The sequence below is a fragment of the Camelus bactrianus genome, chromosome 22 (assembly GCF_048773025.1).
Source record: "Camelus bactrianus isolate YW-2024 breed Bactrian camel chromosome 22, ASM4877302v1, whole genome shotgun sequence".
Taxonomy (NCBI): Eukaryota; Metazoa; Chordata; class Mammalia; order Artiodactyla; family Camelidae; genus Camelus; species Camelus bactrianus.
Window position 1 is genome coordinate 12,487,812 of NC_133560.1, and position 16,717 is coordinate 12,504,528.

Here is a 16,717-nt window from a genome sequence, read left to right on the forward strand (position 1 = left end):
GGCAGTGGATTTCAACTGCATTTCAACTCTGCCTCTGACTCCATCTCACTGGAGACATCTGTGGTGTCCCTTCCTCTCCCAGCCTCAAGTTTCCATTCTGTGCAGCAAGGAGTCAGCCTAGTCCAAGTTTTCTCGGGCTTTTTATGGGTCTGAGACTGAATCTCCTTCCTTTACCTCTTCAGCCGCCGCTGCATCTGCCTCTACTGCCTGGAGAACTCTGGCTCTCTGGGGAAAGGGATTCCCCTGGAAACCATCTGAGGGGCTTCTAAGGAGGCTGGCTTTTTCTCTGCTCACTTTTCCTAATTTTGCTCTCTCGTGGTGAGTCCGGGGCTCCTGAGAGCTGAGTGCAGTTTCAGGATAAGAGTTTCAGCCACGGCATCAGTGGATTTGCATTTGAACCCTGGCTGTGTGCCCTTGATCACGTGACAGAATCTCCCCAGGCCTATTTTCTTACCAATACAATGGAGATAATGGTATTGATTGCATTGCATTATGTGGAGCATTAAATACAATAAAGCAGGTGAAGTCCTAACACAGAGCCTGGCACACGGTAAACCTGCATTGAGTGCCGGCGTCATCGTCATCATCGCTATTTACCACCTCCTCTCTTATTCCAGGGAAAGAGCCCTCCAGAGTCTTGAGTGGGCAGCTTGGTCTGCCCAGTGCACACCAAGGGGTCCCTGGCTTGAGGCCTCGGGGTGCGCGTCCGAGGAAGACACTCCACCCAGAAGACCTCCAGCTTCTGTGCACAAATCCTCCAGCAGGCTTTGTGCCAGGCACCCCAGTGCCTCGCCAGTGTCCGCACTTGTGGGCTGTTGGGAGGATAAAAAGGCTCCCACCTGCACAGCACTTGGCCCAGTGCCTGCCCACAGTCCTCAATGAACTGTAGCCAACAGGACTGCTGTCACCCCCACTGGGATCAGCCACCTCTGAGGCCACACGACAGTGTGATGAGGTGCAGTCAGAAGATGTGGGCGGGGGCAGGCTGGGGACTTCAGGGAATTTGTTCAACCACTCTGACCCTCGGTCTTCTTGTCTGTATAGTACCACTCCCTGCACAGGGTTGTTAGGGGAATGAAATGATCTTAACACAGGAATGAGGATTGCATGAGCTGTAATCCTGGTCCATATTTCGTGTCCCACAAGCTCCACTCTTTTCGCTGGGGGCCTTTGTCCTGTCCCCATGGCAGTGTGGAGAAGGGAAAGAGCCTGACAGACATTCTTTCTCTGCCTCCTGTCCCCAGAGCCTTCAGCTCCAGGCTGCACTTGGCCCCACATTGAGTTGACCAGCAACCAAGACGCAGGAAAACTCACAAGGAAGGGACACACATGCCTTTTTTTTTTTTAATTAAAAAGAACATAAGAAAACAAAAAACACTTCCCCGCATGTGCTGTGATGAAACATCACAGGCATGTAAAGTACATACAAAAACAAGAGCTGGATCCCAGGAGCTGCACACATCGACCCCAGGACAGAGGTCTGTAGCCCCTCCTGGGCTAGGAAAAAGGAAACAGTTGTTTCTCTTGGAAGACTCAGCCACCTCCAGCTCACTGGTCCATGACTTGCACACAGGAAGCTGGGCTTTACAAGATTTTGCCAGTGGGCAGTGCCTTGATAGGGGTGGTTTGGGGTGGACACCGCTCCTGCTCATGGTCTGCAGGGCTGGGGAAGCGACACACCTCTGTGGGGAGAGGCTGGACCCTGTCCCGCAGGGGCACGGATCTGCGCGTCCCTCCTTGAGTAGTAGTAAAAGGGGTGACATCAGGGAAGTTGGGGGCCACAGAATAAGGACTTGGATCAAGAAGAGACATGCCAAGGGCTGGTACTAAGTTGGGATGGATGGCTGGCAGGCAGTGGGGAGATTTGGACATGTTTGCCATGATCCGCTTTTCTCACTGACTTTCCTTGGCTGCTCAACCAAGTCTTCCACCCCTGCCTCCACTGGCCCAAACTTTGGGAGTCACAGAGACCTGGACTTGACTCCCACCTCTGCCACTTCCTAGTTTGTATGACCCTGGGAAAGCTGCTTAACTTCCTCAAGCCTCAGTTTTCTCACCTTTTAAGTGGGGGGTTCATATGACCCTCACAAGTGGGCTGTAAGTAGTAAATGTGATCACACCTTCAAAGAGCTTAGCACAGCGCCCAGCACATAGTAAGTGCTCAGTAATTGGTCAATATGATTACTGTCTTGCAGGCACCAGTACTTCCACAGCAGAGTTGGTTGGGGCGTGTGGATGGATATTTGATAAACACAGGGTTTACACCATGGTCTAGAAAAAGGGTGAATTCCTCTGAGCCTCCTGTGTCTGTCTGGGCAGTTTGGAGGTCTTGGACCCCATGGATGCTGGCATGGGGGACCCTGGGCGTGTCCACCTGGCTTGGGAGCTGGTCCATTTCTAGACCTCAGTGCCCTCCCTGGGGTAGAGGACACTGTTCGTGCTGATGCTGTTGTAGAAGTGAGGGCTGAACTGGTTGAGGACTGAGCTTCCGTAGCCGAGGGCGTTGGTGGGCATGGCATTGGCCCATTCGCCCCCTCCTGCGTGGCCGCTGATGTTGGTGAGCGGGGCGTAGGAGTTGAAGTTCAGCAGGTTCTGCCCCGTCTTGTCGGCAGGCTCCGGGCTCGGTCCTGGTGTGGCCACAGGGCGGCTCATGGGACTGGACCCGCTCACGTAGGCGGACATGGTGGAGAGGAAGTTGTTGAGGCAGGGGGTGCCTGGCGAGGGTGGGGAGCACTGCTTCTCCGGGGAGCTGTTGGTGCTCGGCGAAGCGCCATCCAGGATGTCCTGGGCCTCCGCGGTCTTGGGGCTGCCCGCCAGGAGGCTGCTCTCCGTTTTCTCCGAGGCCAGGGAGCCCGTGCTGGAGGAAACATCTGATTTTCTCTTCCTCTTCCTGCGGAAATTTCCATTGTCGAACATCTTCTCACAGTTGGGGTCCAGGGTCCAGTAATTCCCTTTGCCTGGCACAGAAGGGAGAAGGTGAGTGGGGGGTGGATGCAGGGCTTTGCTTCTGACCCTTCTTACTGCCATAAACTAAAACCAAAAGTAAGGAATGCAGAAAGGCCAAGAATAAGCACCAGGAATTCCACAAACCAACCGCACACCACACCACCTGGCCTTTCTTTACACACCCGCCTCATACCTAGGCACTCTGGGAGCACAAAGCAAGGGAGGCAGAGCCGGGAAGTTCACACAGCGGGTCTCTTCAAGAAGTTCAAGGACCAGGGGAAAGGAGAGGAAACGGGTTCTTCCATTGCTGATGTGAAAAACTCAGGAAGAAATTCAGGGCTCCCTGAAAGTCCTGGGCACAGACTCCCAGGGCAGACTTGAGTCCTAGCTTCAGACGGAGGGACTTTGGGTGAGCCTCAGTTTCTTGGTCTGAAAAGTGGGCCCGTTGGACCTATCCCTCCTCCCTCAGGGTGACTGTGAGAAAGGACTAATGCTAGATGTGTCAAAGGGGCTTCGTCTGTGAGGCGAGGTAGAGTCTGAACTCTGCCTGCCCGGGTCTCTCGGCCTGAGGGGGAGGCCATTCATTGAAAGAGATGCTCGCCTCTGGGGGCGACAAACAGTCCTGCCCTCACCAGCCTCAAAGCAAAGGCAGAGGTGGGGTTCCTCTGAGCCAAACGTTGTTCCTGGGGTGGCGTGAAAGTGGACTTTAATTCTGGGAGGTGGACCCAAGAGCATTTAATATATTACTCTCTGTACGTCTCTATATTTTGGAATTTGAGCATTAGAAAGGAAAAGTTTGCACTCTGGTGTTCGAGAGACCTCTGTTAGATTCATGCTCCATCACGAACATGTCATTCTGTGTCACGCTAAGCAGGCTGCTTCTCCTCTGGGTGTTACTTTCCTCATCTGTAAAATGGGTTTAACGAGATACCCTGCAGGGGTGAATTAAAGGAGACTATGTGACCAGGGCAGGCAGCACAATGTGACCTTTGGTGGTGGTTCCACAAATGTCCGGTCCCTTCTCAGCAGGTCTGGGACACACCTGGGCTTTGTCTAGTCCACACACTCATCCCCCAAGGACTTTCCACGAGCTGGGTGCTGGGGATTCGGATTAATTGTCACAATCACTGCAGTCCATCGAGTGCTTGTTAGCACCACGCACCTCCCATACATCATCGCATGACCCTACTGCCCACAAGCCTGCAAAGGAGCCACTGTTACAACCCTATTTTTCAGATGGAGAAACTGAGGCTCAGAGGTCACTGACTGGTCAGCGGCACAGCCAGGATCCAAACCCAAATCTGCTTCCGGGGTCCATGCTCGCAGTTGACTCCCTTTGGTGCCCAGTCTTGGGGGAACCAGCCACAGTCAGAGCTTTCTGGAGCGGGAGGACTGCAGCGAACCCTCCTCGGGGGCACCAGTGCCTGGCCCAGGCGGGGGCCGCCCCACCCCGCGCTCGCGGCCCCCTTACCCGGGTCGTCCTCGTCGCGGGGCACCTTCTTGAAGCAGTCGTTGAGAGACAGGTTGTGGCGGATGGAGTTCTGCCAGCCGGCCTTGCTCTTGTTGTAGAAGGGGAAGTTGTCGGCCACGTACTGGTAGATCTGGCTGAGGGTGAGGCGCTTGTCGGGCGCCCCGTGGATGGCCATGGCGATGAGAGCCGAGTAGGAGTAGGGGGGCCGCACGAGCTTCATCAGCTCCTCCTGCGAGGGGATGGGCAGCCAGCCCAGGTCGCCGCCCCCCAGGCCGGACACGCCGGGCAGCAGCTGCCTCTGCACGCCGTAGGTCTGGGGCAGGAAGGGGCTGGGGCCGGCGCCCGGCAGGTAGGGCGGTGGGGTCACGGCCGGCCCGTTGAGCCAGAGGTAAGGGTTGGGGGTGGCCCCGTACTCGCTCCCCTCGAAGGAGGGGGGCCGCTGAGGGCTGGGCACGCCCTGTGGGTGGAAGAAGTTCTCATAGTAGAAGTTCATCTCCGGGGGCTCCTGGCCGATGCTCGGGAACTGGGGGCTGCAGCGGGGCGGGGAGGGCACCGGGAGGTCGAAGGAGCTCATGCTGGGGCTGGGCCGGGCCGGAGCCACCTGCCTGGCACCTGCACGGGGAGCTGGCCCTGACAGGTGCTCAGCAGGCCCCGGCCTCCAGCCTCCGACTTATACCCCAGGGCTTGGCCGGCGGCCCCACCCAGGGGCGGCCACCTGCTGCAGACCCGCCCCTCCCTCCTTTGACAGCCATCCGTGTCACCGGAGGGGCACTTCCCCGCCGGCCACGGCCACCGTGGGGCCCATAATGACACGCTCCGAGGGCTTTCTAGCCGATATTACCAAGGCAAGGGCGCCGCCCCCCCTTCTCTCTCCTCTCCATTTCCTCTTCTTTCTGCTTACTTTCCCCTCTTTGTCTTTCTCGCCATCACCCTCCCCTGTGTTCCTCCTTCTTTCTGTCTCATCTTGTCTCTCTCTTTCCTCTTTCTCTCCTGAGTTTCCTACCCTTCTTGCTTTCCTTCCCTGTCCTCCCAGCCTCCCTGCATCTCACTCCTGGTCTCTTTCCTTCCCGCTACGCATTGCACTGCCCATGTCCTCTGTCCTTACAGTCTCTCCCTGTCTCTCTGAGTTTGTTTCTAGATCTTTCTAGAGCTCTGTCTCCTCTCACTCACATCCTCACCGTCTCTGCTTCTCTCCTTCCTTTCACTCTCGGGCTCCCTCTGCCTCACGTGGTCCCCGTGTTTCTTCCCTATCCTCTCTGTCTCCCTCTTCTTTCCCACCCTAACCCTTCATCCTCTGACCCCCTCCCCCAGATTGGAGGAGACACATTATCAGAAGCCACAGTTCTTGGTCTTTTGAAGTGAAGACACACTTCCTGGGGTTTTCCAGGAGAGAAGCTGGCCCTGGAGAAGCAGAAGAGCCCAGAGGAACCTAGCCACCGGCCAGTTTCAAAAGGGCAGCCAGTTATAGGCGCCACCCTTGCCACCACACACACACACACACACACACACACACACACACACACACACACAAGCGCACACCCACTGCAGGCAGGAAGAGAAAGGCCTGGGGATTCTCTGAGAGGGGCAGCCAGGCTTATAAAAATAACAACCAAAGGAAGAGGACGTGAGTGGGACTTTAGGGGAAAACGAGAGCGGACCTGTGCTCTCCAGGTTTCTCTCTGGCTGCAGGGACGGGGCAGGTGGAGGGCTGCTTATCTGATCAAAGTCCTTTCATGTTCGAGTTTGCAGAGTCCCCAGGGGGCCACGGCCACGAGGAGAGCCCTCCGCTGGCCATTCCTCTCACTCCATCTCAGCCTCAGGCTCCAGAAGTCGCAGCTCCTGCCCACGAAGGCTTCTCTGTGCCTTGTGGCCAGTCCGCCTCCCTCCCTGGACTCTGTTCCAGCCACCTCTCCACCCCAGGGCAGGCCTTCAGCTTGGGGATCGGTGGTGGGGGTCCCCCTTCTCAGAGGATGGGCAACTGCCCCTGAGCAGGTTTTAGTAGCAGCTGGAGACGTCTGTCTGGGATCAGCAGATGGGAAAACCTAAGTGCGGTCCAAGGACTCACTGGCAGTGTCCCGATGCCCAGAGGGTGGGTTGAGATAACTGGGTGGGAGGGATCCCCCCCCCCCCCCGCCAGGCCCTGAGGACCCACTTGTTCCCACCATAGAACAGCGACTGAAAGGTGGCCCTGAAAGGGCCTGACTGCACAGGGGAGGCTTGGGGTAAGCAGCCTTTGCACTTTCTTTCCAAAGAGTAAAGCGGAAGATGCCACATTTTTGCTTAGAGTTTCTCCACCAGCTCTGGCTTGTTGAGGGCAGCTCCTTGACTTTTCAAAGGACAGTCACACTGGGCCCATCAATACAGACCCAGAGCCTGACAATGAACCTGGCAATGTCGCTTCTGATAATTCATCCTTCAGAACAAAACAGAACAAGAATTAGATACAGGGGGGTTCCACCCTAGCCTTAGTTATAGCTGTAAGGAAGTCATTAATCTGAATGTCCAACCATAGGGGATTGATTGGTTAAATAAACTGAGTATCATCCAGAGGATGAAGTACTATGCAGCTACGAAAAAAGAGATTACAGAATATTTAGTGATATGGAAAGATGTTATGATCTAATAATACTATTGGAGAAACAGGCTGCAAAATACCGTGATTTTTTTTTTTTTTAGTAAAAGATACACATTCATACACGCCTGTGAACTATGTAAGTATAAATGTCAAACTGTCAATGATCATTTCTGGGTAGAGAATTAGGTAGGATTTTTGTCATTGCTTATCTGTTGTTTCTAATTTTAGTGATTAGAGAAAGGTAAGCACATTTTGGGGATTAAAAATCCAAAGAACCCGGGTTCAAACTCAGCTTTGCCGCTGAATAACTGTAAACCTGGACAAGTTTGGCCTGTTATTGCCAATGAAAGTAGGAATGATGCCGCTAATTCGTGTGGTTGCTGTGGACGTTCAGTGAGGTGACTGATGCACGACACTTCACACGGTGCACAGAGACGCACTCAAACATTAGTTACTACTGCACATTCGAAATGTACAGTTCATCCCTGAATTTGCTACATTTCAAGTTAATCATTTTGTTTCAGCAGCGTGTGGGCAGGGGCTGCTGTGGCAGGCGGGGATTCACAATGAAGGAACAAAGGGAGGAATACTCAGGGCAGACACGGATTGTAGAGCCGGACCCTGCCACCTGCCGCTGATGGTCAGAGAGCCCCGAGTCGCATGATAGGTTCACAGCTGAGCTGCGTCAGGACCCTGTCTCCTGACTGACCCCTTGTTCCGCCCTTTGCCTACTTCTGGGGTCTCCTTCCTTAGGCGTGTCTTTGAGGAATACTCACCTGAGTCTCCCTGTCGCACCTGGGCCTTGGTGCCTTCCCCTGAAGAGCCGAGAGAGCCTGGCCTGTCCGGAGGCCTTACCCACACGGGGGCTCCGGCCCAGGAGTCCAGCGGCCAGGGATCCCACCTCTCACATCCTCCCCGCATCTCGTCACAGGGCCAGGCCATCAGGCCAGGGGCACCCAGCGCATCCCAGAGTCCTTGAGCCCAACTTCACGAGCACTGTCGCAGTCCTCGGGGTGGGTAAGAGGAGCTGCCTGTCCCACCCCCAGGGGAGGTTTAGGAGCTACATCCCGGAAGCCCCCCACCCATCCCAGGACCCCTGAGGAAAGAGCCAAATGTCTCTATAAACTGGGGTCCTTGTGGAGATGAAATTATTTCAGGCTTTTTGAGATTTCATGTAAGTGGAAATCCAAGCCTGGGAAGACATGGCCAGCTTCAGCGGAAACAGTAAAAGGTTGGGTAACCAGGTATGTGGGGCTGCAGTCTGCATATTACAGCCCAGAGGGAGGCCTTCTTGAATGAGAACGACCATATATTCCGGACCCCAGGGTGGGACAGCTGGGACAAGGCTATAGAGTATGAAAAACGTGGGCTCTGGAGTTCAGCGGAGCTGGGTGCACATCCCTGCCCAGTAGCTGTGTGATCTTGGCCATATTTCTTGGTTGCATAAGGCCTCAGTTTGCTTATTTATTAAATGGAGCTACAAATAGAACCCGTCTCATGTGGATTTTGCAGGAAAAAGCAATGTGAAGTGTGTCACATGCAGGGCCCAGGATACCGCTGAGAAGGAGGATGGCAATGTTGAACGACTGGGTACCGGAGGACGGGTATTGACAGGGAGGCGGTTTGGACAGGAGGCCCAGCATCTGTCTTCCTCCAGAATGTATTTTTACCATTCGCCCTCACCTTGGGAATATCTCGACATTTGGGGCTGATGCTGGGGAAGGAGGAAAGGCCTGTCACTTGTCAGGAGCACGTGCCCCGCAGTCGGCCGCTTGCCCTGGGCATCCAGGAGCCTTCGTGGGCTCAAGGCCTGCAGAAAGGGTGAATGTGCACAGCCCCAGCCCCTGGGGCCACCGCCTCTGGCCTTGACTTTCAAGGGGTGGAGGACTGCGTGAGGAAACAGGCAGAGGAGGACGAATAACCAGAGACCGAGGAGTCAGGCAGGGTCTGCTGCATCACGAGAGAGGGCTGGGAGCAGAACGCCCAGGCTTCAGAGCCAAACCTCTGCGTCTCAGTCTTAACTCTACTCCTTAGGCACGATGGCAGCAGCCAACTCTTCCGGGTCTCAGTGTCCTCGTCTGTAAAATGGGGACAGCCAGCTCCCTCCGAGTGTTGCTCTGAGGACTAAGTGCCAGGCACGTAGCACGTGCTCGGTGAATGTGAGCGCTGTCAGGGAGCCCGAGGGTGAGGGAGAGGCTGGGGGTCCGCCAGCTGGGACTCCACCCCCAAGCTCGTGGGCTCACCTGTCTTCCCCGATTCCCCTTTCGTACGTAGGCTTGGATTTTAGGGCCCTCGTGCCTTTCACATACAAAACCCAATAGCTTTTCAGTTCCAGGGTCTCCAGGAGCCTGCCAGGGAAGAGACTGGTTGGAGTGGGGAACTGTGGATCTGGGACCACTTGGCGTCTAGCTTAAACTCTCTGTGCCAGTTTCCTTATCTGTAAAACGGGGATAAGAAATCATAATTTTTCTACAGTAGGTGGAACACATAGTTCTCTAGTTGTTCTAAACAATGGGTCTATGTTTATAGACTGGAGGTCTACAAATATTTCTCTGTGAATGGCCTGGAGCTGTTATCGGGGCCTCCTGTCCTGCCCCCGGGACCAGCAGGGTTCACCAGCACTGTGTCTCAGTATACTTTGGGGCTTGCCGTGGAGCTGGCTTCTCTGTCCCCGAGTGGGGGCTTCTAGCAGCTCCGCCCAGGCGTTAGCCAAGCTGGAGAAGCTGATCCTGGTGCCCTCTCTGCTGCCCTGGTTTCTGGTTGAGCTTGAGGCTGGAGAAGCATGGACCGACACCGCCCTCTGGTGGCCGTCTCTTTAAAAGCAAGGAGAAGAGTGCAGAGACTGCGTGACATTTCAGGTCCACAGCCAAGGGTTTCGGAGTCCCTTTTAGAAAGGGACAAGTTCCTAGGACCAACAGCAGCTTCATGGGGGAAAACACTTCAGATTGCTGACCTCAAGAATAGGAAGCAAATACATTTTTTGTTGTTTTAGGACGTTAGGTTTGCGATCATTTGTGGCAACAGTAATGGGAAACTAACAGAATCGGACTCTGTGTTATGTGAAGCTTTGACCCTTCCACTGAAGATCCCCTCCAGTGGCCTTTGTGTGACACCTGGGAAAACAGTCTGCCCATCAAGGAGTCCCCCCAGCCTCCCCACCTCTTCCCCTTCTCCCCTCCCTCCCTCTCCCTTTCCCCCTCTGTCACTTCTTCCCTCCTTCCCTTCCTCCGTCATCTCTGTGTGAAGAATGCCGGCTGGGGCAGTGGCTCTGGCTGGGATTGGTCACCTATTCCTTATTGCACTCTGGGACTTTTGTGGCAGGTGGTGGCCCCTCTGGGCCTCAGTTTCCTCATCTAGCAAATGGGAGGCAAAGCTGCGTGGTTTTCAAGGTCCTGACCGGCAGGTCCCACCTATGGAACTTATTAAAATGCATTCTCCTGGGCCCGTGTCCCAGAGATTGTGACCTGTGAGCCCAGCTGGGGCTGGGCATCAGTGCTCTTAGGGAGCTTGCTGCACACCCAATTTAGAAAGCAAGCGATCCTGGGATCCAGGTCATGTCCCCAAAGTTATCCCTTGGAAACATGCCACTCAACAGCCTGCTCCTTGGAGCCTGAAGCATAAAATCCCTATTCTGCCACTTCCAAGCTGTGTGACCCGAGACAAGTGCCTGTGCCTCTCTGGGCCTGTTTCCTCACTGTAAATAGGTATTACTAATAGTCTACACTTCAGAGGGCGGTTGTGAGGATTCCACAGTTACTAAGTGCAAGTTGCCAAGAGCAGTGCCTGGCACATAGTAGGTGTGCATGCCTGTTTGCCCCTGAAAAGTACCAGCTGCCCAGCATGGCATTCAAGACCCAGCATACATGCGGCCCCACATGGGGTCTCTCATTGCACCCCATCCACTCTCTGTGCCCCTGTCGGGTTGCGGTCACGTGAGTTGCTCGCGATGGCTCAGGCTGGTGCCTGCCCACTCCATCCGGGTGCCCATCCTCCTCTCCACCTGGATGGCTCTGACTCGCCTTCTGATCCTGCCCTGGGAGCCTCCCTCCGCTGCTGGGTCCCTCTGTGCCTGGCACGTGGTTCGGGAGGTCACGCTTTATCGCCTGAATTCACTGTGGGACTCGTGGCCCCTTGAGGGCGGGGACAGTGCTTTCTTCAGGGCTTTGGAGGCTGCTCAGCACATTTGTGAGGGAGGATTGGCTGTGAGCTCTCCTCTTTACTTTTGATTTGTCCTGTGGAAATTGGGGCCACAGCGGTGACTACCCCATGCGTCCCATCCCTGTAAGTCAGCAGTGAGTTGATGCCTCCATGCCTGGCCAAGGACCCCCCTTTCATCTCTGTGTCCCACAGTCAGAGTCACTACACTCACCTGGGTGGATCTTCACATGACCTGCCCTGAAGGCAGATCCTAAGATCTCGGGAAAACACACCTGTTCATTTGTAAACATAGTCACTTAATGTTGAAAGCCAGGCAGCCACTGTTCAGGGAAACCTAATACTTTCCAGAGTTTAAACTTGCAGGTAAAGTTTATATATATATATATATATATAGCATTTAACACCAAATATGCTATTTATGTTTAATTTTAAACTCTTTTTAAGATCTGCATGAGTTTTGGGAGTCTGCCATTAGGACATATTTTAGATAAAACCTACTTCTTCTCCCCCAATTTTATAAATAGTCAAAAATAATTGAATCCAACTCTCTGAAGAATTTCTCATTGGAGTCCTTAAGAGTTAAGTCTAAGAAAAACAATATGGCTCACTGTATTGTCATTATAAGAGTCTGGGTTCACATCCCCGATGACTGTAAAGGTTGTTTATTACAAACCTCTCAGTAAACAGAACACACTAATATTTCATAAATCAGTACTGGGGTCTTCTGCATGGTACTGGTTCTGTGGGCGTGGTGTTATCAACTCTTGCTTTTTCTACACCCTGTTCTGACTCTAGTTCGGCAGGAGAAACCCACCCAAACCTCCCTGCCCATCGCTCACGGGGGACGATTCCTTTACCAGCAGCACCTCTGTTCCTCACCTGACCCACTCTTCAACACCCTGAAATGGCTCTTATTCTGGGTCTCACTGCCCCAAAGGTCCCACTCTAAGCAGTAAACTCTGTGAAGCACCGGCCGTGAAGCCATGAAGATGCCCGGGTGGGTCCAGCTCCTTAGCTCCTTGAGGATGCTCCTCTGCCCACGTGGACTTTCCTTGCTCCTTTGGAAAGTGAATCCAGCCGGATTCCAAGCCTCTGGGTGCCATGTCCTCACCTTAGGGCGCCCACAATGCCGCCAAAGCCCCAACCAGCCACCACCGAGACAGGACTCACTGGACTGTTGAGGACAGACTAGAAGCTGGGCGGGGCACCGGGGCTGGGGCTTGTCGAGGGGACATGGCAGCTACAGGAAGAGACTGCGGTGGCCCGAGGCGACAGATGGCCTGGGCGTGAAGGTGTCCGAGAGGCATCACAGAGCTGGGTTCAAAGCCAAGCTTCCGGTCCGCCTGCCGGTTGGAGTCCCAGCCTCTCCATGTACCATGTGTGTGATGTTAGGTCACTTCGTGCCTCTTTGCCTTGGTTTCCTCATCTGGGCAATAACTGTCCCCACCTCCTGGGGCGGGGCTGTCAAGATTTAGGAAGTTCTCTCTTGTCAAGTCTGTGACACCATGTGAGGGACAGTCATCTGTCATCTGTCATCCCTCACTATCCCTGGGGACTCAGGCACCAAGAAATGAGCCTCCTTCCCGAGGTCTCTGGGTGGCTCCAGCTCCAAACCCCACGAAATCATGCACTTAACTCCACCCCCACTATCGATCCCCTTCCCAGATGGAGTCCTCAGCTTCCCGCCTCCCTGCACAGGCTCCCGGCTCCCTAGGCCTCTGCTCCGCCCTCTCTTCTCTGATTGGAGGAGCCTCTTGTCTCCTTTGGGCCTCATCTGAGGAGCCTGGGGGCTCCTCCAAGAAAAACCACCACTTCTGACCTGGTGAGAAGATCCAAAGGCTGGACCGCAGCCTGCTGGACCTCAGCCTGCTGGACCCCAGCCCTCGGTCTTCCTAACTCTGGGGCATTTGGTTGAGATTTTTTTTTTAATCAGAGTGAACAGGATTGGGTGGTTTTCCTATCTCTTTCCAGAAAGGGAGAAAGGTAGAATGGAACTCTCCACCGTGCAGATCACACGAGGAAGATTCTGGCAGCTACTCCCTGCATCCTTGAACCCCAGCGTTCGGCCCCTAAGGCACCCACATCATGGGGAATATTCTTGGTGGTGGAGTGAACAAGGTAGGTGGATTTGCATTGGGATAGGCTGCAGCCAGGTTTCCTAACATCGCTGGAGGCCCTGGGCTGCCTGCCTGCCCTCCTGACCGTCCCCAGGGGCTCCCAGTCCAGCCCTGGGCCTCAGGGACTGAGCTGATGGAATTTGGCCACGAGGCTTGCTTGGGTTGTGGAATCATTTTTATTGTCAGTACAAAAGAGCAACACTTCGGAGATGATCAGCTAGGAAAAAAGACAGGTTGGTTGTATTAAAAAATATAAAGTACAAAACTGTTAACCAAAAATAAAATAAAAGAATATTTAAAAGCATTCCTGTTAAGTGCTGGGACTTAGAAAATAAAACAAAAATACAGCTCCTTAGACCTAGGACACTGGGCTATAAAAAGATGGGCCCAGGATGCTGGGAGGAGGCATTCCTGTTCGCTCCTTGGTGTGGCTAAGCTTCCGGGTGTGGCGTGGTCACCCCGGCCTGGTGATGCTGGCTGGGTCTGTCCCCACGGACAGTTCTGGGGCCCAGATCAGCCCGTTTCCTCCGTCTGAGTGCAGGCAACTGATGGGTGGGCTTCCTGCTCTCTGAGGCATCAATGTCCTGCCGTGTCTCTCCTCTTCTGCAAACTCCCATCCCTGTCCCCAAGGGGCAGCCCTGGCCAGTAGCATCTCACAGGTCCATGGATGTTAGGTCGGAAGTCTGCTTGCCTTCCTCGGCAGGTTTGCTGGCCAGCTGCGTGGAAGAAGAGAAACTCAAGATGGGATGCTCGTGAGCACCAAGCCACTCACGAGGGCCCCAGAGCTGACCCCTCCCAAAGCCAGTGAGCCTGAGCTGATGGGACCAGAGAGAGGCTGTGCCGTGCAGTGGCTGGAGCACAGGCTTTGCTGTTTCGTGGACCATGTGAACTTGGGCAAGTCTCTTACCTAATGCTGTGAGCCTGACAAAATCCTCACGGGGAGAGTGGGCGGTCAGATGGGATCGTGTCTGGGAAGGGCTTGGCGTGGCGCCTGACCCAGTGCACGCCCACAGGGAAGCTGCCATCCTCACAGCAGCTGAGCCCTGCTTTAGTAGCACCCCGAGGACAAGCGTGTCCATGGTGCCTTCATCTTGAGCAAAGACCGACAAGTAGCAATAGGACACGGGACTTGAAAATGCAGGGCTTGGAAACTAACTTTTAAATAGTAGGATTTTGTACTAGCAGTTGAATAGGAAAGTTCCTCCAAAAGAATGGAAACAGCACTTTTAGCCGCCCAAGACAGTGGGCTGTGGTGGCTCTGTGACAGGAGCACCAAAGGGCGATTAAGGCAAAGGATAGCTCCTGGCTCTGAGGTCCCAGGGGCCCTGCTCAGCCTCTGGCTCATTCCTACAGCCCAGCTGGGCTCCGTCCTGCTCAGGGGAGCCACCTGGGGCCCAAGAGGAGAACTGCACCCTGGGCATTTCCAGCCAGAGTCCCCACCCCAGGGGGCCCTGCCCACGCCTCCCTGGGAGTGACCACGTGTGACCACAGGCATATACACACAGGTACACCGTTCACATGCACCCCGTTCACATGCACCCCCATTTCCTCCTCTCTCCTTGTTGCCCTCTTCCCTTCCTCCCCCCACACCCCCTTCCTTCTGGGTCTGGGTGTGGGTCTGGGTGCTCACCATCGTCTTGAAGAACTGATTTACTTTCTTCCGCTTGAGCGTCTTCTTGTCGCCATCGGACAGAGGGAGGAAGGTCTGGCTGAGGCGGGGCGACGAGTTGGCCTCATCCATCCCGGGCACGCCGGCCACCGAGAGCGTGAGGGCTGCAGGAGACGCAGGAGGGCGAGGAGTGGCCGTGAGCGGTGGGCGGAGAGGCAGTGCCGGGGGACGGGAAGGGTGACTCGGGGACAGACAGGAGGCAGGCGGGGCCCAGAGACAGAACCCGGGAGAACAGACCCTGGGGCTGGGCAGGAGGTGGGAGGCCGGCTTCCACCCACGCTGGGGCTGTCCAGGCTGTCTGTCCACTCCGCCGAGGCCTGCCCAACCCGCAGACTGGGGCCGGCAACCTGGCCCGATCAAGGCCTCATCCAAGGGCTTCCGGGCTGGAAACAAGGGGCCGGGCGGGGACCCCCAGCACTGGGACCCTGCCTTCCTCTGCGTGGAGGCCTGCATCACTCTGGACCTCAGGATTTACTGGGAATCCATACATCACACCAGGTGGTCCTCAGTTAGCCAGGGCCTCCTGGGGACCAGAAGTCGGCCCCGGGCAAGTCTCTAAGCCCCGTGTTTCCTGTGGGGGCCTGGAACACTATTTCGAGAACTTACGACCCCCACCCCCACCTTATAGTTGCAGAGTGTTTGGTGCATAGATACTTCGTATTTCCCCCTCATTCATCGTCCGGGGAGGAGGCCAGCAGCGTACAGATGCCCTTTGCTAATTCACAGAGGGGGTTCTAGAAACTTGACCAGGGATGTGGTCTTCCCAAGGGCATTCAGTCTGGCATGTGGCAAGTCTCTGTGCCGGCCACTCTGTGCTGGGCTGTGTGCTAACTGCCTCTCCTTCTTTGTCTCACTTAAGCCTCAGCACATACCTATGAAATGGCTCATGTGATTAGCCCATTGTGTGGATGAGGAAACTGAGGCCCTGAGAATGTCAGTCCCCTGCTTGTCCTGTCTACTAAGTAGTGGAGGCCCTGGGAACCGTGCCCCGAAGCACTGCCCAGCCTCCCCAGGCAGGACACCCCCACACGGCTCTGGTGTTTGACCTGGTACATGGCCATTCCACTCCTGTCCTCTCAGCAGGCCTCACAGCACCCTTGAGGTCTGTGCTCTTACCCCTGTGTCCTCAAGGTCACAACCGAGGGTCAGGGAGGTTTGTGACTCCGAGCTGGGGGCCGTACGGGGCAGGCAGCACCAGGCAGCACCATGGTTGGAGATGTTTCCCCCCGGCCCCTGCCCTTGGGGAGGGCGGGACTCCAGGTTCTTGGTGTTGGAAGACAAGGAAGACACAGCTGGGACAGCTTCACCCACATAAGGGGTGGGTGTGGGGAGAGCTCAGAGAACAGGGTGGGGGGTGCTGTGAGCAAGCCTCTTAACCCCCGTATGCTTAGCCCACTTTGCTGTGTAGACATGGTTCTGGTCTATCCTCCATCCCCAGGCTGGTGGCCCCCACTACCTCTATAACCTCTGCTGGTGGTGGCGGGGTGCATACCTGGGATGGTGGGCATGGACTGGCTGGCGAAACTCATCTGAGACAGGATGGATGCCCTGGGGGCGACGGCCACATGCTCCGAAAGGTTGGTGTCACTCATGAACTCATGCTTCCTGGAAAGCTGGATGAATATAACACACACACACACACACACACACACACACACGCGCGCGCACGCACACACACACACACCCCACAGAGACTTAGCATGAGGTATTTCTGGGTTGTGCAAAGTCAGTGTTTAGGGCTTGACATGGTTTCTATGGACCCAAGCCCAAGTTCATTTATT

General features: G+C 55.1%; 2 protein-coding genes across 2 annotated transcripts in view; both read right to left on the bottom strand.

Annotated features, from left to right (window-relative positions):
- Positions 1 to 1,341: 1,341 nt before the first annotated feature.
- On the bottom strand, positions 1,342 to 5,078 carry FOXI1 (forkhead box I1). Its single transcript, XM_010972246.3, has 2 exons — positions 4,418 to 5,078; positions 1,342 to 2,957 (listed from the first exon to the last, which is right to left on the bottom strand). Exons 1-2 carry the CDS (start codon positions 4,989 to 4,991, stop codon positions 2,398 to 2,400), a joined length of 1,134 nt encoding a protein of 377 aa, XP_010970548.1. The 5' UTR covers positions 4,992 to 5,078; the 3' UTR covers positions 1,342 to 2,397.
- Positions 5,079 to 13,424: 8,346 nt separating this feature from the next.
- DOCK2 (dedicator of cytokinesis 2) overlaps positions 13,425 to 16,717 on the bottom strand; it is a 371,332-nt gene continuing 368,039 nt past the window's right edge. Inside the window, exons 50-52 of the mRNA XM_010972245.3 lie at positions 16,429 to 16,549; positions 14,898 to 15,040; positions 13,425 to 13,983 (exon numbers count right to left, since the gene is read on the bottom strand). Coding sequence (XP_010970547.2) covers positions 13,921 to 13,983; positions 14,898 to 15,040; positions 16,429 to 16,549 — 327 coding nt within the window. The 3' untranslated portion in view covers positions 13,425 to 13,920. The remainder of the gene's footprint in view (positions 13,984 to 14,897; positions 15,041 to 16,428; positions 16,550 to 16,717) is intronic.